This window comes from Myxocyprinus asiaticus, chromosome 11 (assembly GCF_019703515.2).
Source record: "Myxocyprinus asiaticus isolate MX2 ecotype Aquarium Trade chromosome 11, UBuf_Myxa_2, whole genome shotgun sequence".
In the NCBI taxonomy this organism is placed as follows: Eukaryota; Metazoa; Chordata; class Actinopteri; order Cypriniformes; family Catostomidae; genus Myxocyprinus; species Myxocyprinus asiaticus.
The window spans coordinates 41,522,602-41,547,382 of NC_059354.1; the positions used below are offsets into that span (position 1 = coordinate 41,522,602).

At 35.7% G+C, this 24,781-nt stretch overlaps 1 protein-coding gene and 1 pseudogene across 1 annotated transcript in view; one reads left to right on the forward strand and one right to left on the reverse strand.

Annotated features, from left to right (window-relative positions):
• Window positions 1-3,993: 3,993 nt before the first annotated feature.
• LOC127448032 (GDP-fucose protein O-fucosyltransferase 2-like) lies at window positions 3,994-17,323 on the reverse strand (annotated as a pseudogene).
• LOC127448033 (3-hydroxyisobutyryl-CoA hydrolase, mitochondrial-like) overlaps window positions 16,649-24,781 on the forward strand; it is a 56,788-nt gene continuing 48,655 nt past the window's right edge. Inside the window, exons 1-3 of the mRNA XM_051710296.1 lie at window positions 16,649-17,459; window positions 21,472-21,514; window positions 21,640-21,762. Of these exons, the coding sequence (XP_051566256.1) occupies window positions 17,428-17,459; window positions 21,472-21,514; window positions 21,640-21,762 (198 nt within the window). The 5' untranslated portion in view covers window positions 16,649-17,427. The remainder of the gene's footprint in view (window positions 17,460-21,471; window positions 21,515-21,639; window positions 21,763-24,781) is intronic.

Genomic DNA, 24,781 nt, shown 5'->3' on the forward strand with positions numbered 1-24,781 from the left:
TTTAATTGCCATTTAAACTTGTGTGTGTCACCTTGTGTGTCTGTAACAAGGTCAAACATTCAAGGGTATGTAAACTTTTGATCAGGGCCATTTGGGTGATTTCTGTTATCATTATGATTTAAAAAGGAGCCAAACAACTATGTGATGATAAATGGCTTCATATGATCACTATCCTTAAATAAAAGACAGTTTTTTTGCATGATCAGTCATATTTTCAAAATCAATGCCAAAATTTCACAATTTCTGCCCAGGGTAAGCAAACTTTTGAGCACAACTGTAATAGCATGTTAGCTACATACATTTATATTATATTATATTATATTATATTATATTATATTATATTATATTATATTATATTATAATGTATATATAGCCTACAGTATATTAAGATTTTTTATATATTATTTATAAGCTAATAATATATATATAGTCCCAATTTAACTTTATCGTTGCGTGTTTCTTGTTTAAAAAATATTGAAAGCAAATTTCTGAGAGATTCAATACGAAGGGAAATAAAACATTCCTACTGCATACTGCTTTTTTTTTGTTTGTTTTTTTTTTTTTTTTTTTTTATCCCTTTTATACCTCCCATTTAATACCCGCAAATAATCTTTTATTGTGATTATAGATTAATCGTTACTTTGATTGTTTCTCAATAAGAGCAGATTATCGCATCTTAAATAAACGAATAAATCAGTATCTGGCAGACTTGACCACATGCCAGAACTCTGGCTGCTTATTTAAAAAAGAACAAAATTCAGCTATACATTAAGTTGTATAGTTACCTTGTTTTGCGGCTGTAGGGTTGAGGTTATCTTATCCAATGCGAGTGATGTAATGAACACATTTTGCCAGGTATTTCCTAGCAACGAGCGCTCTCCATGTGATATTTCAACAACACCTGACGGAAAATTAATAACAGCGATAAATAAGTATAATGTTCAGTTTTACGCAACAGTATATATATATATATATATATCTCTCTCTCTCTCTCTCTCTCTCTCTCTCTCTCTCTCTCTTGTCGTATGTTCGCGCAGCTGTCAGTGTTATCCCGTACACTTTTCTATTCTGACTGAATGCTCATCGACTTTCATAGCGCAGGTGAGAGGCGGGTGTTTCACACATAGGCTACTACAGCTTGCACAACAGGTTTGATGATTACGTGCGTCGTGTGTATGTGTGCATGTGAAAGAAAATAATGATAATAATAATAATAATTCATTATTCTTATTGGACACTCCTACTTGGTTGAAGATGTCTGTATGTACTGCAAATCAATGAATTGAATGTTGGTCTCAAATCTGTTTTCACTTGTAGCCTACTGTTATTGGTGAAGAAAGGCAGATTAATTTCAGTCTAGGAAGGTTAGAAAGAGCTGTGAGTTGAGGTATTTGAGTTTACCTGTCTTGAAATTAAAACAGGTAAAGCATTTTTTTTAATTATTATTATTATTATTATTATTATTTTTTAACAAAGCTTTACTATTTTAATTTCCCAGACACAATTTCCAAAATCACTGCAGTAGGGATGGGCGATGCCATTTATTTTATTTTCGATCCGATACCAAGTACTTTTAGGCCAATATCACCGATATCAATACCAATACCGATACCTCTATTAAATTGAATTTTTACTAATTCATTGGATAAAATTAGTAACTTTAATTATTACTTACATTTATATATATATATATATAGGCCTAAACAGGAAATTATTAGGCTTCTTAGTTTACCTTCTAAAAATTAGTAAGTATAAGCCACATATAAAACCTCAAAATTAACCATAGATAGGCTATTATTATATGGTTACAATTATTAAAACCAAGTTACCATATGGATACTAAATGCTGTAGTAAAACCATGCTTAATTATATCAAAACTTTGGTTACTGCCAAAAAAAAAACAAAAAAAAAACAGTCAATCCATGGTAAGTTTTCATAAGGGTATCATTTATTAACGAGGATTACAGATCAGCATTTGAACAACGCTGAATTGAAATAAACCTGTAAAAACTGCCACACAATCCCATTATAATACATGTCACGTCTGGCTGATAGTGTATTTGAGCATTTCTGCGCTTCAAGATAAGCGGAAGAAAAAATAGTTCTGATGCCATGCAAGTATTCGCAAATATAATATTTTTTTTTCCACTTCAAAGCTTATGAGATGCATTAATATTCATGTTATCTAAATAATAAGATCACTTGTTTAAAAAAAAACTTCAGAATCGATATTTGTATGTGAGGATCGATGTTCTTGATACCACGTAAGTATCGGAAGTATCGATCCGCCCATCCCTACGCTGCAGTGAATTAAAGAATATGGTGAACAGCACACTAGTCTAAACAGTCATAATGCACTTATTAAGAGTCATTATGTTTGTGCAATAGTACATTTTCATGATTACCCACCCCTATCTTCTTATTATTTTTATTATTATGAATCCTGTAGCTCAACTAATAGAGTATGACAGTATAGCAACACGAAGGTCATGGGTTAAATTCTCGGAAAATTGCTTTGAATAAAAATGTCTGCCAAATGCCTAAATTTAATTTTAATGTAAGAAAGGAATGGAATAATGGCAGCTCTAAGTAGGTACTGGTCCAAAAATGTGTTGTTGTCTACTCTACAACACAAGTCAACCAGTTCAGAACATATCCTTATGTTTTGTTTTGTTTATTTCGCCCTGAACCTCCTACAACTCCCATTTAGTAAAGTATGTTGTTGTTTTTTTTCAACAGTTATACCGGTTGTAAAGTTTAATTGTACTTTTGTCATTTAGGTCAAAATTACAATGATTTAAATGCACATATTTTAAATTTAAATTCATATCTTACCTAACCTATGTTTTGAGCTCTAATGCTGAGAGTAAAAATTACACCCCAGCCTGGACTCACTTGCACTCTATTGTTAAAAAGAGACGGAACTTGAGAACTTGCTGTGAAAAGTTTTCCAGAAACATCAATAGAACAAATGATTATAAAACATCTCTTGCTGCCCTTTGTCTGTGAGAATGTCACAAAGCATTGTCTCCACCCACAAGTTGGGGTAAAATGATCAGCACCGCTTTGAGCTACACACAGAATACCATCTTATGAAACCAGATTCCAGATGGGCTGGTTTGAGTATTTCTGTAAATGCTGATCTCCTGGGATTTTCATGCACAACAGTCTCTAAAATTAACTCAGAATGGTGCCAAAAACAAAAAACATCCAGTGAGGGGCAGTTCTGCGGACGGAAACGCCTTGTTGATTAGAGAGGTCAACAGAGAATGGCCTGACTTGTTCGAAATGACAAAGTCCATGGTAACTCAGATAACCCCTCTGTACAACTGTGGTGAGAAGAATATAATCTAAGATGCTATTCTGAGATGCAGGTTGGAGCTGTTTTGACGGCACGAGGGGGACCTACACAATATTAGGCAGGTGGTTTTAATGTTGTGGTTGATCGGTGTATCTTCTTTATGACTTGTAACATGAATATAGAACATATAGAGTTTCAAATAACAAAATAAATACACTGATTAAAAAACTTAAATGTTCATCGTCCAATGAATAAAAACAAAGCTGATGTTGGCATTCCTGGGATTAAACATGTTATGTTACACCTCTAGGCATTTGAAGTTCATCTTTTATCTTGTACCTCATCTTTCGAAAAAAAAAAAGAAAAAAAAATTCTGTTGTAATATGTAAAATACTGTATGGCAAAACAACTAAGGCACATTATGTTTAGGCCAAATAGCACACAGCAGCACAACACTGACAGAAATAACAAATAAATCTAATACTGTATGCTAATATGTCATTTGTTCATATTAAAAAGGCATATATTGTGCAGAGACAAAAATAGTTGGCACAAAACACAAGATTACGCAATAAAGTGAAAAAACATTTGAACTGTTTTGACCATTTTCAAACAGTCACTACCTTCTGTGAACGGTGCATTAACACAGCTTTCATCACAGTGTTATTCTGTACACATATAACCTTTGGTATCAACAATCAAAACCAAAGAATTGTGAGAACAGAAGAGCAGCATTCACAGATTTGCTGAGTATTTTCCAGTGTGTGCGCTGCTCGCATTCTTTCTCGCTATAGAAACAGTTATAGGTGGTTTTAGGATCAAAACCTAGGATCTCCCTTTCCCCGTGTATTCTGAAAAAGAAGGCTGAAACTGATGTTCTGATGAAATACCTGGCAAGAAAGGCAACACATGTGTGAGTGGGTGGTATTGTGTTATTTTACTAGATGATGCTAAGTCATGGCAAACAATATGTAATGCAAAACTAATTAATTAGGAATGCCCAACAACAGATTAATGTGATTAATGGTTCCAAGGTTGTCATATCAAACAATAAGCATTTTTTTTTCCAGTAAAGCAACTGCCTGAGTTGACTGAATGGGTTGCAGTGCAAGCTAATATGTCATAGGTCATGTTTTTGTTGTTTATAAAGGAAATAATCTTTCCAAGTCACACCCACATCAATAGAATCGCAAAATAAATAATGCTCCCTGTGGCACGGAGGAGGGCGGGTCCAGGTCGTGATGCTGCACAACTGGCCCCTAATCAGGCTAATTGCCCCCTAATCAGGCTAATTAAGCTCTGGAGAGGGATAAAGGTGACCGGAGGCGGTAGTTCAAGAGAGAGAGTGTTATGGGCAGCTGCCCTGCATGTGTTTATGTGTGTGTCTTTTTGTTTTATTAAAAGATTATTTATACTGTCAAGCTGGTTCTCGCCTCCTCCTTTCCATTGAACTTTGTTACACTCCCTTCTTAAAATAGCATTATTTATTGATCAAATCTGGCCAAAGAGTAACTTTTGAGATGAATTAAAGATTGGTCTTTAACCTAAATTCACATTATTCCCAATTTCCAACATCAAATCAAACCAAAATTAAACGAGTTGTCTGCAAATTTCAAACACTGACGCTCTACCCACCTAATTATATAGACAGAAATTTAGAAAGCCAATCTCGATAGAAAATAAAATAAAGTTAAAGAGAGCGAACTGAACTGACTTGTAAAGCAACAAAATGTGAATAAATCTGAGTGGATGACTCAAGCACCTTATTGTCTGCTTACAGTGGTCTATGATGGCTACTCCTCCATCCTTTAAGAGATCCAGGTCCTCCCAGATGTACTTGTATTGGACCATCTCGGGCAGCAACCTTTTCAGTTTAGCTAGCTCTACAAGCAGAAGCAACCCAATGTCATAAATATCCAAAAAAGCCAATTTTGTCATTGTTTACCCACTCTCATGTTGTTCCAAACCCAAATGCTGTCATTTTTTATGTGGAACACAAACGGACAATTTTTTAAGAATTATAGTAATTACGCTTGTCAAGCTCCAAACATCACAATAAAATTAAAAAATATATGACTCATTCACTATAGCCCAAGTCTTCTGGCACCATACAGTATGACAGCATTGTGTGAGGAACATATTGAAATTTAAGCTGTTATTCACTGAAAACCTTTCCCTCCACTGACGCTCTGAAATCTCATTATCCATTTTCAAACTGGTGTGCTACGTTCACTTACATTACACGTAAGAACCAAATGCATTTTAGCATCAATGAAATCAAACTTGCCGCCATATTTTTTTATCAGAATGCGATTAAGAATGAGATTTCAGAGCTTTAGCAGAGGGCACAATTATCAGAGAGTAACTTACATTTCAGTCTCCTCACATACATTTATTAGAAGACTTGTATTCTATCACAAGTGTTTTTTGGGGTGCTACATTTATGGTGCTTTATTTTGGTTTTTGTCATTTTTGGAGATTGACAGCAGTGGTCAGTATGAATTGTCATTTTATGGAAAAGAGCTGCGTGATTCTTTTGAAAATTCTTCAAAATTTCTCCTTTGTGTTTCACAGAAAATCATAACAGCATACAGGTTTGGAATGAGATGAGGGTGAGTAAACAATGACACATTTTTCATTTCTGGGTGAACTATTCCTTTAAATCAAAATATTATTTTATTACAGTATTTTTGTACATTATTGTACAATACAACAAATTTGCACATTATTGATACTCTACTGACAGCTCTGTCTTTGGTAGTGTCCGTACATTCTTCATCAGCGTCAGTGGCAACAAAAACTCGCTCGAGTTTGTGCTTCTTCATGAGACTACGGATCTTCTTAACTCCAACTTTAAGACTGGGTACATCCTCTCTGTGACCCCAGATGAAATCCTTCCTGCACAAGTGGACTCCCAGGTAGGGGCCTCTCTTAGCACTGCCCGGCCTGCTCTGCATTCAAGAGATTACAAGAGTTTGTGTAACAAACATGGCTGCACTCTCAAACCAATGAAGTGAGCGTGGGTGTACAGCACATGGCAAACATACCAGAAATGCATTGTCTTGACAAGTGAATAAAAGCTCTGACAAATCAAAAGTATTTTATTATAGGTCTTGTTGCCTGGGTATGATATCTTTTCTGTATTCATCAGTGACACTAGCATATCATGTATTTGAAAAATGAGATGGGAGCATTAATGTAAGTGAAACAACCATTCATTCGTGTCCAGTCCATGTTGTACAGTATCTGATCCTCTTTATCAGTGGAGTTAAGATACTTGGCCCTGAACTCATCCCCTACGATACACAAGTGTTTGGCAAACACCATACTTCACTGTGTCTGTAGAGCAATAATCCCATAAAAGTTTGGTTAAATTTTAAGCAATCAGGTGAGAATAAAATATTTCAAAAGGATAAAAGCTAAATTATTTCTCTTAAAAATGATTACAAATTCACTGACAGTGGTCCTAAAAAGTATTTGGAGACTCAAGCCACACTTTAGAATGTATTAAAGTCATTGCATTATAGAAGAAGATATAAAACCAAGTGGCATCTGCAAACAAATGATGCAAGACCTTTTCTCAGAACTAACTTGTCTGAGTTATTTTTACAATTACTTTTATTAGAATAGTCCCAAGGTAATTTCTAGTGGTTGTATGATGTAATTTCAAATTCAGGTGTAGTTCATCACGTTAACCATGGGTGGTGCAAGGGGTGGGCTACCGGGGCTTAAGCCCTGAATGTTCTTATGACCCTGTTGCAATATCAAAATTACCAGTGCTTCGGTACTAAATTCATAAATATATTTTTGTATTAAGTAACATACAGTATACAGTAGATATGTGTGAATGGTTGAAGTGCATCTGGTGAGATATTGGAAACTGTGTTGAGTTGGTCCATCCAGATTCAGTAAGTAACAAAAATGTAGATATGAAACACTGAAAACAAAGAGTAATAAATACAGATTTGCTCAAGAAATTTGCCAACTTTAAGTCACAAGCCAGGACATATGCATGACACAATGCCATGAACCTCGCAAACTTTGGCAAATCTAGCAACTACTTTTACTCATAAGCACCTATTTTAGCCTATTTACAGCCTTTCTTCTTTACTTATTTAAAACAAATGATGAATTAATAATACGTTATTTAAAAATACATATATATAAATCACATTTTAAAGTACATGTTAAAGACATGCAATTTCTGTTCTTTGAGCGTATCTGGTCTGAGACAAAATTTAGTTTCAGTAATATTTAAAGATGAATTATATAATTGACACTTCACAGATGTAACATTTTAACTTTTATAATAAAGTGTATTATATTCCGGTATTTCATATAGAACCATGCCTGACATTAACTAAATGTTCCACTAAAATATACTAATATAATATACTGTATACTTTTGTCTTTATCATGAAATGGTATATCTGTTGTTTTATCATTTAAACATTAACACAAAAAAATATTTGTAAAAGGTTTTACTTACAAAGTGTGATTGTGCCGTCTTCCTTTAAAATAAATGCCACTTAGTGTAAAATATTGTTATATAAATCAATTATATCCATGCATGCTTAAGCATGACTTAAAGGGATAGTTCACCCAAAAATGAAAATTCTCTCATTATTTACTCACCCTCATGCCATCCCAGACTTGTATGACTTTCTTTCTCACATTTGAAGAAAAATAGAAAAATATCTCAGCTCAGTAGGTCCTTACAAATCAAGTAGATGGTGATCAGACTTTTAAAGCTCCAAAAATCACTGACATTCAGAATAAACGTCAACCATACAACTCAAGTGGTTAAATTAATGTCTTCTAAAGTGATACGATCACTTTTGGTGCAAAAAAAAAAAAGTCTATATTGAAGCACTTTTTAACTATAAATAATTTCCGGTCAGCAGCAGCATGTGTGTTCACGAGACAGTTCATGCAGTCTCTCGTGTGACATATTCACATTCACATGTTATGGACTGTGACGAGGAGTAGGCCCGGCCAAGCCCTCCTCCTTGTCACATACTAAACCAAAACCAAGCTTCTGGTTTTGCTGTACAGAAGAAGCTTCTGTACAGCATTCCACCTACTCAGTTGTAAACGGAGGTGCTCTTCCGGGTGTGTTCTACATGTGTCAGTTCTCACGTGAACATGCCAACTGTGAATACGTCGCACGCGCATACAGCTGTTGACCGGAAGTGATGATTTATAGTTAAAAAGTACTTAAATACTGATCTTTTTTGTACCAAAAGCGATCATATCGCTTTACAAGACATTAATTTATCCACTGGAGTCATATGGATGATGTTTATGCTGACTGTCTGTGCTTTTTGGAGCTTCAAAAGGTCTGATCACCATCCACTTGCATTTTAAGGATGTACTGAGCCGAGATATTTTTATATTTTTCTTCAAATGTGTTCTGCTGAAGAAAGAAAGTCATACACATCTGGGATGGCATGAGGGTGAGAAAATGATTAGAGAATTTTCATTTTTGGGTGAACTATCCCTTTAATGTATTAGCAAAAAATACCTGTCTGGATGTCCTGGAATAAAAGACAGACATGCAACAGAAGGTTAAAAGACAAATATTACTGTAACATTTACCAAAGGCTTCTGTGAAACAAACTCTCTAGCCCTCTAGCAAAGAATATGCAAAAATGTTAAGCCTTCTAGAGATAGTAATGCTATCTGCTTGTGTAGATTACACTACTATTTAAGCAGATGTGCTGCTGGTATTGTCTCTCTGTATTAGGAGACTCAGCAAGCCATGTTTTTCTGTGCATGCTCACCTATATTGTGCTGAGAGCACCTACTGCTTAAGCAAAAGTAGTGACAAGCTTTAATGGGTGTATACATTTTTTTTAACCAAAATATAGAACCCCACGGGATGGATCAGAATGCAATCAAAATCTGTCAGATGTTTGAATATGGAGGCTTTTATTATTCTACACTCTACTCGACTCATCACAGAATTCCCTTGTACAGTGCGTATACATTTGACCCTGAATGCTCAACACCGGAGGAAGAACAAATGATACATAGAGCCACAGGTAACTGTTTTACGGTTTAATAAAATATTTCATAATTTTAAGATCTGCATTTAACAAATTAATGCATTAATGTTGTTAAATTAGTGTACTTATTATGTCTCCATTTTATTTTGTCATTACAAATTAATATAAAACATTTATTAGATGGATGAATGGGTGACACTCTATTAAATGTTACTAATACAGCAATTCTAGTATAAGTTAAAATTAAAATGTCAAATTAAGGTAAACTTGAGCTGGAACCCAAAGCAGGAAGAACATAACTTTTTCTGTTATTAAAAAGTGAAAATACAGAATATGAAGCCCTGCTTGTACAATTTACTCTTCTACCCCATGCTGAATCATTTGACTTGTAAAAAAAAAAAATTAAAAAATACATGTAGATGTGTAAAAATGTAATCATCATTCTAAAATACTTCTTCTGTAGATCTCTGAGAGATCCCATCCTGAGTACATGGACAGTGAGCATAATTTTGATATAAATATTATTAAAAGAACTCAAGCCATCAGCAATGACTACAGAGACAGGATATGATCATGGACACCTGAACCCCAATAGTTTCCAATGCAATGAAGGCTGTGATGCAACATTTATGCTGACCAATTCCACATCTATGGATGCATGCTTCAACCGTGTCCAATGGAAGAATTGGGAGGGCAATTTGCAGAGTATTCTAAGAATGGAACTTGAGAGAGATGATGAAGCAACAGCCTACGTTGCCACAGGAACTGTACCCAATCCAAATGTACGAGAAGGGAAAGTGCTGAGCACCCTGGAAGGGTCACAGTGCCCTCTCACATCTGGACAGCTGTCTGTTATAAACACAAATTTGATAATACCAAGTATTTTTCCTTTGGCTATATAGGAGATAACCATCCTGTAGACAGCATTGTCCTGATGAGTGTTTCAGATCTGGATGATAGGCTCAGTAGTCTCTACACTGAACTCTCATCAACTTCTCGATCAGTTAAGATTTTTGTTGATGATTGTTTCGGTGGCAGTAAATCTAACGAGGTTATGAACAAGTTTTCCAATCTCATTAAGCTGCCAGAGAACCAAAAAGTCCAAATGACCTCAGATGTGCAGAATTCATCTCGGACTCCACACAGTCATCGACAGAGACAGTCCTCCTTCAAAGAGACCCAAGGTGACAGGCATGGTAGTAACAATTACCTTTTACAATCTGCTCACTTTTTAAAACATGGTAGAACAACTGAAGACTATGGCTAGAAGTGCTTGTCTTATAACTACTGCCATAAAAAAAAAAAAGATTCATTGTCATGATAAGCTTAGAAAAAGGGAGGTCTCCGAGGGGTCAGAACCTGTTGAATGTCTGCTGGTCCCAGAGAAATCTGCTTCACAGTGGAAAACTGCAGCTGATGGCTCACACTGCAAGAGTGTCAAAGATTCTGGTTCCAGCTGTGACTGCGACACACAGGAAGTGAAATCAAGCCGTGCTGCTCCTTTCACTGCCTGTGCCAGAAAGAGCTCAAGGACTACCGCTGTAACTCAGGGCAGACAGAGGTACAGTGCTCACCACAGTACTCACTCATTACCATTAAAAAAGAGAGTTGCTTAGATAATTATCCCTGTGCCACATACAGCTATGACTTCTACTGGTGTTGGACAGGCTCTAGGACTAGTGACTGGGACTACTGCAACCCTCCTCTGTGACAAAGTAAAGCTAAAGATGGGAAGTTCTGCCACAGTAACCATGCCTGTGCCAAATATGACAAAACAATATCTGTGATGCTACACAGATTATAATGACAACTGGGACTACTGCTGTACTTCTGATGATGCCTTTCTGCCGTGAATGGCAAAAACTGCAAGTCTGATCATCCCTGTGGTTACCATGGTGAAAGTTACCTGTGGTGCAAAACTACTGATGGCAACTGGGATTACTGCTGCAAAAACTGTAGTTAGTTTACAATGTTTTAATATATTTCTCACTACAACAATCCTATGCAAAGTTGCTTTACATTTAATTTTCATTTTGTGGATTTACTAACCTTAACCCTATAGCTTACATGAAAAAATTCACATGCGGTGAATTTCATAGACTTCATAGACAAACAATAAAACTAACTTTGGGTTAGTTCACCCAAAAAGTGAAAATTCTCTCATCATTTTGATGGTGATCAGACCTTTGCAGCTTCAAAAATCACAGACAGTCAGCATAAACGTCATCCATACGACTCCAGTGGTTAAATAAATTAATGTCTTGAAAAGAGATACGATCATTTTTGGTGCGATAAATATCAACATTTAAGTACTTTTTAACTATAAATCATTGCTTCCAGCAAGTAGCTGTCATGTTGGTTCGTGGAGTGGAAGAGAGGAGACGCAGGAGTAACTTTAGACTTTTAATAGAAAACGCTGGAGCGGAACAAACATCATATAAGGAATCAATCTAGGAAATACACTGGAGTGGAACAATTCATAACCAATTAAATAACACTTTAAGAACTGACAAAGGAAAGAACAAACTAGAGGGTATTTATACACAAAGGTGCTGATGAAGGAATGGAAAACAGGTGAGGAGGATTGGGAACAGATGGCTGAGATGAGGGCAGTGCATTATGGGGAATGTAGTTCGTGGGAAACTAAGGATGGATGACACAAAACCATTTCAAAATAAGAGTCCATAAAACAGAACGGAGAATAACTGTGACACAGCTTGAAGAGGCTCGACGAAGGTGGGCGGAGCCTGGAGAGGTTCATGCCGTAACATGCCAACGTGAATATGTCACACGAGAGACTGCGTGAACTCAGCCCACTCGTGACGTGAACGTGCATACTGCTGCTGTCCAGAAGTGATGATTTATAGTTAAAGAACTTGAAAATTTATCTTTTTCGCACCAAAAGCGATCGTATCACTTTAGAACACATTAATTTAACCACTGGAGTCATATGGATGATGTTTATGCTGGCTGTCTGTGATTTTTGGAGCTTCAAAGGTCTGATCACCATCCACTTGCATTTTAAGTACCTACTGATCTAAGATATTTTTCTATTTTTCTTTAAATGTGTTCTGCAGAAGAAAGAATACTTTATACCACATACCAAAAAGATTTTAGGGCTGTAAAAGACTGAATAATAATTTTAGATTGTAAGTCTACCATGACATTCTGTAGAAATTATGGCTTATTATTTTTCAGATGGCTATTTAAAACTCATCCATGGACTTACATCCCAGTAGTCTTTCCCAGCATAGCGATCATGAGAGTCTCAGCTCTGTCCAGCATCACTGACCTATGGTTCAATAACAACACATTTACAATGACCACCCATCTGCTTTTGAAATTTATTTTAGCAACAAAAGTCTCTAAAACAGGATGTGGGTTTTCAAAGTGACTTACATGGCAGTGAAGTTATTTTGTAGGGTGGGGGCCAGGATGTAGGCATAGCCTTGGGCTGATAAACAGGTGACATTCAAAGCTCTGGTCTAATCGTAGCTCCAAAACCAGCCTCTGGAGAAAGAAGTAGGTAAGATTAACTACAAGATACTACAAGTCAACATGAAATCAAAATTGACCCTATTTACTTTTTAAATGCATGTTCTTAGTGTTTTTGTGCATGATTCATAATAGCACACTATTCCAAATAAAGGATTAATTTGTTTGTTCAACGTAACAAACTAAAAACATTAAACTATTTTTATTTTTTTTTTTACTTTTTTTTTCAGGTCTTGTCACCAATCCATCTCTTTTCTCAACTCCTCCCCTCCAACCCTCTGACTCCATTTCGCTATGGAATGCCAGCTTTTCATGATCCGATCAATTCCAAATAGATCAAACGAAGCCCCACCTACCATATTTTGTTAGAGGGATAGTTCACCCAAAAATGAATATCATATAATCATTTACTCACCCTCATGACTTTCCTCCATGGAACACATTCTAACATTCTTTCCAACACATCCTTTTGTGTGCCACAGAAAAAAAATAAGTTGCACAAGTTTGGAACAACATGAGGGTGAGTAAATGATGACATCATTTTTCAGTCTAGATTATGACAAATGGTAGGAGATAGGCAGGCAGGCAGGCAGGCAGGCAGGTAGATAGATAGATACCACATTCACATTCTTCAGCTCCCGCGGGCACGCCACCCACCCGGTCCTCAGCCACTCCTCCGCCTCTTGGTGGCCGGCAGCGGCTCTTCCGTCCCCTGGTGGATGGCAGCAGGTGTCTCTCTCTTAAAGAGAAAAAGTCATTTTCTTACCAGCAATGAATTCCTCATACTCAATGACTGTGTTAGCCTGCAGGCTGGTTACACTGAAGAATTCCCCCCAGGGAATCCGAACCTGATGTATATCAGGGCTCTGCCAGTGATACAGTCCTCCTCTTCCCACGGAGGCAACACTAGCACCCAGACCTCCTCTTTCCTCAAAGTCTTCACCAATGTGGCCATGTGAATGTACACGTCCCAGTGGAGATTGAAGCCTTCAGGTGGATTCACATCATACAGGAGGTATCTGAGCATTGTTATTATAGTTAACGTAAACTAAAATGAAAACTAACTTAAATCACTTTCGTTAACTAAAATAAAAATAAAAACTGAAATTATTGGAAAAAATTGAAACTAAACTAAAAATACTTTTTCATAACTCAAAAGCTAACTAAAATAAAATAAAAATGATCTTAAATTCATTTTAGTTTTAGTTTTTGTTATACTGAGGTGAACATGGGCAAAGTGGGACACTTTTGGAAATTTTACTTTTCTTGACACTTTAAATTATGATTTAAAGGACACATAACCTAAGATTATACCTTTATAGGATGTCTTCTACCTCTGTCAAAAGCAAAAATGAATAAAAATTAAATACTGGGATGAAGAACCTTTGAAGACCCTCTTTTGACAAAACCCCAGATTTTTTGAGCAGTACTGGTAAAGTGGGACAGAGGAAAAATGATTCTCTAGAAAATATCTACATCTATTTGTAATACATTTTTATATTTTCATATACACTTTTACATCATAACATTAAGTTAGCTTATACTTCTTTATAACCTTAACAAGATTTACCTCAAATTTCATTTTCATTACCATTGCTTTTCCCAACAGTGGTCATGAAATGAGCTTTGCCACACATCCCAATGTAAAATTATCAATTTAAAACCTCAAAAAGGAGTAGTTGACCCTAAAATGAAAATTCTCATCATTTATTCACCCTCATGCCATCCCAGATGTGTATGACTTTCTTTCTTCCACTGAAATATTCTTCTAAAAATCTTTATTTGTGTTCTGCTGAAGAAAGAAAATCATACACATCTGGGATGACATGAGGGTGAGTAAATGATGAGAGAATTTTCATTTTTGGGTGAACTATCCCTTTGATTTATTTTTATTTTTATTTTTATTACTCCCCAAAGATTAGTTTAGTAATGATTTATAATCATTTAAGGAAATGCATATGGATCAAACTTAACTGTCCTTTGTCACTTTACACATATTCACCCTATATTATAAAATGTGCAGCATTTACAATCCACATTAAACATGAAATACCACTAGATAGAGGTAACACAAGACTGCCCTGAGAATTGAAATTATATTAGACTTTTTAAATTATACCAGTAAACGCTCAGCTTTCAGCCATAAAAAATACTAAAACTAAAACTAAAATAAAAACTAAACTGAAACTACAAAACACTGAGAAAACGAAAACAAAACTAAATTGTTATGACAAATTGAATATAAAATAGAAATAAAAACTTTATCGTACATCTTGCTCCTGGTGAATAAGGTTTGAAATGAACACCCACCAAATGCAGATTTTTCATGCGGAGTATTTTGCTGATGTTCCAGCCACTGTGGAAGGAGACCTGTAAGACTTCTCGGAGTGATATATTACAAGAAAGACACAAAGACGCGTGTTTGACGAAATGTAATTAGTAAAGCCGCCGATGTGCATCTGATTTGATATGTGTGCGCAGTGAGCTCTGCTGTTCACGAGTGCAATGAAAGCGCTTCTCCAACACACGCACATGCATAGAGTTCTGAGCCTCGTTTCCCAATAACTATTGATCTTAGCTGTTAAGAGCATTTTCTAAGAGCGATTTTATGAACATTCGTTATTTTTTATGTGCACCCAGGGTGTGAAATAGCACCCGCTGCTCAATCCAGTTTGCCAGCTCCTTGTCCAAATGTATTTCATGTGCAAGTAATTTTGCTCATGTGTGACATGTAAGACGTCTGAGTGACACATGACAAGAAATGCTGTTAGTCAAAAGGAAGCGCTTGAAGAAACACACTTTATTACATTTTTAAGAACAGATAAAAGAAAAGCTGTCAGTGCTCGTGTCTTCGCTGTTTGTTCAGAGGCGTGCAATGGGATCCTGTCTCATGGAACAAGAGCATGTAAAGAGTTATCACTCCTTTTCTCTGTTTCACTCAACTGAAAACTGTTTGGAAGAATAATGTAATCTATGAGACTGCTGCACATGATCTCTGATCATCTCGTGAGGTGCTGTGAGTTTAGTTTGCTTTATTTCCACGGAGCAGTTTGCTCTTACACATTGTGAACACAACTCTGCAGGTTCAGTAATATATATCTTTGTATTAATGAAACAAAGTCGAATTGATTAAAACATAAAGTAATACAAGACGCATTCACCTTGAACCTAAAATTTTAATTTTTAATTTTGAGTAATTGAGTTTTATATTATTTTCTTTAGACTGCATTAACTGTATTACTAAAACGCAATACAAACACATTTGATAAGAACACTCATTTGGCATTTTTTGGGAACACAAGGGAATTTTTTAGGCTTACTTATTATGATGATTATTATAACAATCTTTACATTTATAATTGTCTTTAGTTCTTAATTTGTATGCTGTTAGTAATTTTTCACCTGTTGCTGTACGGTAAATGTTTGGATTTGGGGAGGTGGTTATATATAAGATTTTTTAATAACTTCGTTATTTTAATTGCTTTTTTCATTTCGTTTATAGCGCAATTCGAATTTAGAACTAGCATTTAGAATTAGCATGAAATGCATGTCCTTTGAAGCTGAGGCGATTTAAAAAAAATGAAGATCAGTACTGAATAAAACAGAAAAATATGATGGAAGAGGACGGCCACAGCTGTTCCTCTCTTGTTCGCCATGTTTTACATGGCCGCACTTCTGGCGTCGCTTCAAAGGCATAGCCTACTTATAGGTGTTTTCTCTTTTCCATAGTTATCGAATCCCGCCTTTTGAATTTTAATATACACTTATACATTTAAATATTTGATATGCGGTACTATAAGGTTGATGTACCACGAAAAATAGCATAATTGTGTTGATGTACAATGGCAGGACGCGAATGAAACTGTAGGGAGCAGTATCGGGACTTAGTTGATCAACCGCAAGACCAGAGTCCTTCTATCAAGTACAACGTAACGCTGCGGTCCCATAGGCATTCTATGGCGGTACACGGGCGAGGCGACAAGAGCCCGTTTTTTAATGGATGTCAATAGGGGAAATGCTTCAGTGTGCTGAATAAACTGCTTTTGTAAGTTAACAGCTCGTCACTTAATGAATTTACCACTGTCCGCTAATATTCAACATGTTTTACACTAAACAATCCTTTTGATATGAACTATGTGTGGAGTTTACTACGGAAAAATCGCTGTTTATAAGAGCAGGCGCGGACAATTTTGCGACAGGAGGGTATTAGTTTACGGCTCTCCCAATTCAAATTTATGCTATCCGCAAACGGTGACTCACTGTCGTAACTCGCTAGTTGACGCGATGGGAGAAAGGTGCCATCCGTTGTTCCTGGCAGGCTACTCTGCCTTACAGGGTCCATGTGGTTAGGATTAGGGTGGGGCGGAGTTAGGGCATCTTCTTCCTGTCAGGAACAAACAGAGACACCATTGTACAACGGACCTTGTTGACCGAGGTAGTTATCTCGCATAGACCATTTTCCCTGTAGAAGCTCTCTGGCGAGACTTCCTCGATGGTGTCGCGCCGTTATACCGTCATGAAGGAAGACCAATTACGAATGAATAGTTGCAGCAGGGTCTGTCCTCCCTGTGTACAGTGATCCAGAAAATCAACTGAACTGTTTGAATGTTTAAATTTTAGCCATGTCATTAATAATCTTAACATCTGCACACAGGTAAGTCTTACAGAAGTGTCACAGGTTTATCGCATAAGAGATTGCAGTGATTTTGTATCTGGTCAGGGTTTCTACACACAGTGTAATTCATGTTATTAAACATAATCAGAATTCAACATTTGTAAATAGCTAAAGCAATCACCCATCGAGATATACAGTATATATTCCTTTTGGGATTCTTTTTTTTTTTTTCATGTCATAATATTTGTATCATCGTAAACATGACAAAAACGACTAAGGATATTTGTCTTCTGTAGAAGTCAAAAAATGCACTATACACAAAAAAATTATGTTTTCCGTTCATACATTATTCGTTTACAACTGAAGTTTCTATTGTGTTCTATTTTGTATGAATTAGCAGTGGCTGCATTTAATAGGCATTAAATGAGTGTTTGGCACAGAAATCTCCACTCCCACTTAACAGACTTGAACCAAACTTTACACATTGTTTCTCAGTTATGCTGTGAAAGATTGCATAGTGTGTGTGTGTGTGTGTGTGTTACACTACCATTCTAAAGTTTGGGGTCACTTGCCTGAAAAGTTTCTCGTGATCTTAAAAACCTTTTGATCTGAAGGCGTATGTTTAAATGTTTGAAATTAGTTTTGTAGATAAAAATATAATTGTGCCAGCATATAAAATGTAGTTACAAAATTTAAATTTTATAAAAAATAAAAAAAAGTTTTTGAAATGGATGACTTGGACCGAATAATTAAGAAAAGCAGCCAGTTAGTGCCCAGCATAGATGGGAACTCCTTCAATACTGTTTAAAAAGCATCCCAGGGTGATACCTCAATAAGTTGGTTTAGAAAATGCCAAGAGTACATGTCTGCAAAATCTAGGCAAAGGGTGAATACTTTGAAGATGCTAAAATATAAAATAGTTTTGATTTATTTTGGGATTTTTTAGTCACAACATAATTCCCATATTTCCATTTCTATTATTTCATAGTTGTGATGACTTTACTATTATTCTAAAATGTGAAAAAGAATGAGTAAGTGACCCTAAACTTTTGAATGGTAGTGTATACACTGGTGGCCAAAAGTTTTTAATAATGTACAGATTTTGCTGTTTTGGAAGGAAATTGGTACTTTAATTTACCAAAGTGGCATTCAACTGATAACAAAGTATAGTCAGGACATTACAGATGTAAAAAACAGCACCATCACTATTTATTTATTTATTTATTTATTTTTATCAAATCTAGACAGGCCCCATTTCCAGCAGCCATCACTCCAACATCTTATCCTTGAGTAATCATGCTAAATTGATAAGTTGGTACAGAAAATCACTATTTCAAACACTGCTGAAAGCTGTTTGGTTCATTAAATGAAGCTTAACATTGTCTTTGTGTTTGTTTTTGAGTTGCCACAGTATGCAATAGACTGGCATATCTTAAGGTCAATATTAGGTCAAAAATGGCAAAAAAGAAACAACTTTCTCTAGAAACTCATCAGTCAATCATTGTTTTGAGGAACGAAGGCTATACAATGCTTGAAATTGCCAAAAAACTGAAGATTTCATACAAAGGTGTACACTACAATCTTCAAAGACAAAGGACAAGTGATTATTATCATCATTATTATTATTATTATTTTTAAATTTATAATTGTTTTTATGACTTCATTTGTGCTAGTAATTTTCCACCTGCATGTTTAGACGGATACTGACGGTAACAGAGAGGAGGTGCACACTCTGACACACTGGTGTCAGGAGCACAACCTCTCCCTCAACGTCAGTAAGACAAAGGAGCTTGTGGTGGACTTCAGGAGAAAAGACAGAGAACACAGTCCCATCACCATCAATGGAGCACCAGTGGAGAGAGTCAGCAGCTTCAAGTTCCTGGGTGTCCACATCACTGAGGAACTCACATGGTCCATCCACACTGAAGTCGTTGTGAAGAAGGCTCATCAGCGCCTCTTCTTCCTGAGACGGCTGAGGAAGTTTGGAATGAACCGCCACATCCTCACACGGTTCTACACCTGCACTGTAGAGAGCATCCTGACTGGCTGTATCTCCGCCTGGTACGGCAATAGCACCGCCCACAACCGCAAAGCACTGCAAAGGGTGGTGCGAGCTGCCAAACACATCATCGGAGGTGAGCTTCCCTCCCTCCAGGAAATATATACAAGGCGGTGTGTGAAAAAAGCTCGGAGGATCATCAGAGACTCCAGCCACCTGAGCCATGGGCTGCTCTCACTGCTACCATCAGGTAGGTGGTATCGCAGCATCAGGACCCGCACCAGCCGACTCCATGATAGCTTCTTCCCCCAAACAATCAGACTTCTGAACTCTTGATCTCTCATGATCAATATACATCAGCACCGCACTTTATTACCCTTACTCTTATATCTCACACCGGACCGTCATAAATTATATTATTATTATATTATGTCTCTCTTAACAACTGACTATCAACCGACAGCCTGAATGTCAATACAGTACAATACAACCTACTGTACATTCTATATATATATATATATATATATATATATATTTTTTTTTTTTTTTTTTTTAATATATATATATATATTTTAATTTTTATTGAATAATGTGTATCTATATAGTAAAAAACAAACAAAACAAAAAAACAGCGTATTGTATACTGTACAGTGTATGTTATTATTTGTATATTGTTGAGTGTAATTATGTGTATAACAGATGTTTAAATTGTGTTGTTAATTTGATGTTATTGTAAATTGGTATATGTCTCATCACTGTCACGACTGCTATGTTGATTGGAACTGCACCCAAGAATTTCACACACCATTGCACTTGTGTATATGGCTGTGTGACAATAAAGTGATTTGATTTGATTTGAAAGGTAAATGGTATATTATTATTATTATTATTATTATTTTATCACTTCATTATTTTAATTGCTTTTTAGTTTTGTTTGGAATACAATTTGAATTTAGAAATGTATTTGATTTAAGTTTTTTGATTTTTAAATCAATTTAATTTTCAATGCAAAATCACTAAAGCAAGAATATTCACCAATCCCTCGATGTAATTGGATATTGCGATTATATATCGTGAATGAGGAAACAAAACAAATTTATTCACACACATGATGTATTTTCCCATACAACGAAATTCCCGACCAGTAGAGAATGCACGGATGAAGTAGGTTCTTTGCCAGAGAGATGTTGACAAATGTTGTAAAGCCATCCTTCAAAAAGTTGAACAACACTCATTTTAATTGCACTTAATTTTTTTCCAGTTTCATTTAAATTTTTAGCTAAAATAAATAAAAAATAAAGTTCAAGGTTTGAAATCAAGGTGTCTTGCTTTATTGTGTAGGCTTAACCCTAACCCTGCTTAACGAAAATGACCCCATAGTACCACCTAGCGTCCAAACAGCGGTAATACCGGTGTTCGTCGGTTTCCTATGGAGTTTTTTTTTTTTTTTTTCTCTGCGTCCAACCGACCAATCAAAACTTGGTCGACCAAGACTCTTCTCATCACTAAACTCTGGTCGACTATTAGGGGGCAGCCCTACCCACAAGACATCCACATCTATGACAAGTGCTACAGGAAGCATGGGGTGAAATGTCACCCGAGTATCTGGACAAACTGACAGCTAGAATGCCAAGGATCTGCAAAGCTGTCATTGCTGCACGTGGAGGATTTTTTGATGAGAACACTTTGAAGTAGTTTAAGAAGTTCTGAAATTTTTTTTAAAATTGTAATAGTAATTTTTCACGTTATTAATGTCCTGACTATACATTGTGATCAGTTGAATGCCACTTTGGTGAATATACATACCAAGTTATTAACATAAGTTAAATCTTTACATTATTCCAAACTTTTGGCCGCCAGTGTGTGTGTGTGTGTGTGTATATATATATATATATATATATATATATATATATATATATATATATACACATACACACACACACACACTAAAAAAAGCTGATGTCCTCAAAGAAAAAATGAGTTGCTGGGTCCTAGAAGGGTATTAACTTGATGTAACAGTAACTTTTAATTTATTTATTGATACCTGTATAGACTACGATCAGTCTATAGATTGCAGAGAATACACGGACACATGGTAAGTCTGAACTTACTCTGACACTTATATTTGTGTTTCTAATATGTTTTAATGTTATAATATTTTAGCAATTCTGCGTGTTTCTTCATCCGAAACATTTTTTATTAAGTGTATGCCCTTTTCAGATGACAAGTCAAGCTGGTTCTGAAGTTCTGTTTGAGAAAGTGGGTAACGCTGGTGTCGTCACACTAAACAGGCCCAGAGCTCTCAATCTCACAATGATCAGACACATCTACCCTCAGCTTAAGGTTTGGGAAATGTTTCACTGACTAGAAACATTTATCACAACAACACATGGATTCTTTTGAATGAACAATCCCCACTCATTAATTGTAATGACCAGTCATTAATATTTATGAGTTAGTTCTCACACTTAGGTCTTTTCAGGGTTCCTGTGTTCATGGTAAACATGGAAATATCAGAATTTTAAAAGTAAGATTCCCCTGGAAAAGTCAAAGAAATTAGTAAAATCTTAAAGTCATGCAAATTTTTATGTTGAATATACATTCTTCTAGCTAATCTCTGCTATAAATTATTATAAATAATTAATATAAATAATAAAAATATTTCATCGGCTTGGTGTTGCTTTTTGTGAGTCCTTGTATAGAGTAAAACTTTTGCATCGGTCTGTGCGTTGAGGGTCTTTTTGGAAACATTTGTGCACTAAGTATAAATGAAATAAAACAGAAATTTTGCTAAAATTATTTCAAAATAAAAATCCTTATTCAATAATCAGTAGCACTTTATAATAAGGCTACATTTCTTTGCATTAGGTATTATGAACTAACATTGAACAATATATTTTTAGAAATTTTTTTCATTGTCAGAATCAGAATGAGCTTTGTTGCCAAGTATATTTACACACACAAGGAATTTGTCATGGTGACAGAAGCTTCCAGTGCAAAGAGAATACAAAAAATATACATATACAACATAATACATACAAACATTTGAAATATACATATAAACATATATATATATAAACAGTGAAATAAGAATAAAAATAAGATAGAGAAAAATTCACTAGGGCAATAATAATGTTTTTCAAATATGTAATATACAGATATATAGTTATGTGCAAGGTGATTTAATGTATTGTGCAGAAGAGGTAGGATATATCAAATAAATATAAATGGAATATAAATATGAATTAATAGTTGAATATGCACATGATGTTATTGCCACAATGGAGAATATTGGGGCAGTTTTAACTGTTCATAAGTTGAATGGCCTGAGGGAAGAAACTGTTCTGGTGCCCTGTAGTGCCGGCCAGAGGGCAACAGTTCAAGAAGGTAGTGTGCTGGGTGAATGGGGTCAAAGCAATTTTTTCATCCCTTTTCCTCACTCTGGAGGTGTACAGTTCTTGGAGGGTGGGAAGGTGAGAACCAGTAATCCGTTCAGCAGTCCGGACTATCCTTTGAAGGATAGACTCAATATGACTGCTGAGTAGAACTGTATCAGCAGCACCTGTGGCAGGTTGAATTTCCTCAGCTGGCGAAGGAAGTAGTAACCTCTGCTGGGCCTTTTTCCACAATGGAGTCAATTTGGGTCTCCTACTTCAGGTCCTGTGAGATGGTAGTGCCCAGGAACCTGAATGACTCCACTGCTTCCACAGTGCTGTTTAGAATGGTGAGGTTTAGAATGGTGTTCCTCTAATGTCCACTATCATCTCCACTGTTTTGAGCATGTTCAGCTCCATGTTGTTTTGACTACAACAGCTAGCCGTTCAACCCAAGATTATAATAGTTTTAAGTTTTTAATTTCGTTTTTATTTCTATTTTGTTTCATTTTTTCGCTCAAATTTAGTTTAGTTTTTGTTTTGTTTGTTAGTTCTTTGTTAGTTTTAGTTTTTTATTAAATTTAGTTTTTAATTTTAGTTTTTTATATTAAGTGATACATATAGAATGGGGAAAACAGGCATTTGTGCAGTGTGGGTCAGATAGCTGGACACCCAAAACAGTTTGTAAATAATACTTATATTATACAAAACTCCAAATACCAATTCCAAATGAAATATAAAACAAATCACTAATTGATGGTGTAAGACAGAATGAGTGAAAAGACTATGTCTGTGTGTGTGGGAGAGAGAGAGAGAGAAAGTCAGAATAAATTACTGGATATTGTTTCTGTTCTCTTTCTTTTAACATTATGCATTGGCAACACAACAAATAGTCATTCCAATAAAGGTTCACATGTGTCATAATTGAAGTCCCAGACACGGCTAGCACATTTTCTATAGGGTGACCAGATTTTGGAAGTCTCAAACTGGGACACCTTGGGGGTTCATGATACATGCGTATATATATATATATATATATATATGCAGCTAAATTCAATATAACATCTTTTAGTTAATTTATCATATATTGTTTTATATGATTTTAACTACATTTTAGATACAAATTCCATACAGCCTATTCTATCCATATTCATATTGCATGTGTAATCGTTATAACATTGGAACTTCAAAGTTAAAATACAATTCCACATTTTCACATTTAAGTACTTGTACTGTTTTTTTTATTTTTATTTTTTTTTATACAGCTGTATGAATATGACCTGCAATCATTTATTTAACACTGTGGCCATGGGAAAGTGAACATTTACAGTGACGGCAAAACATTTCAATTCCATTTTCATGTGTTGTGCAAAGAAATAGATCTGCTACCTTCAGCTTGTTGAACATGCATTTTCATTCGGGGATTTCTAATTTGCACTGGATGATGACAGAGAGCGCCAATCACGCGAGTCGTTGTCATGTTAACCAGATAGATTCTGAGCGGATTGCTGCAAAACTAGAATGAAAGTATCATCAAATCATCGTGCAATGCAATAAAATATCTTCCCTTACCTGCAATCGATACAAGACACGATACCAAGATGGAAGTTGACGATATTTCATTTCAAAGGGGAAAAAAATCAGTGAGCTTAACAGCTGATACCGGGACATTATTATATTTTTAAGAGAAATGACAGGACACACCTCGTAAAGCCGGGACCAACTTCTGATCACCCTAGTGTTCTACCTGCTTTGCTTCTCTCAATAATGTACTGTAGTGATTTCCTTCCGCTCTGTCTTTGCTGATGTTATGAGGGCAATAGGACATCTGCTAGTGCAATCGCCGCTTAATGGCATCTTCATGTTAACGTGATTGCAGGTTTAAAGGTTTAAAAACCTATCGAAACGAAAACTAAATATTTTTTATGATTATTTCAGTGTTTTTCAGAGCCATGAAAATGTAAGTTTGTTTTTCCAATTATGTTGAT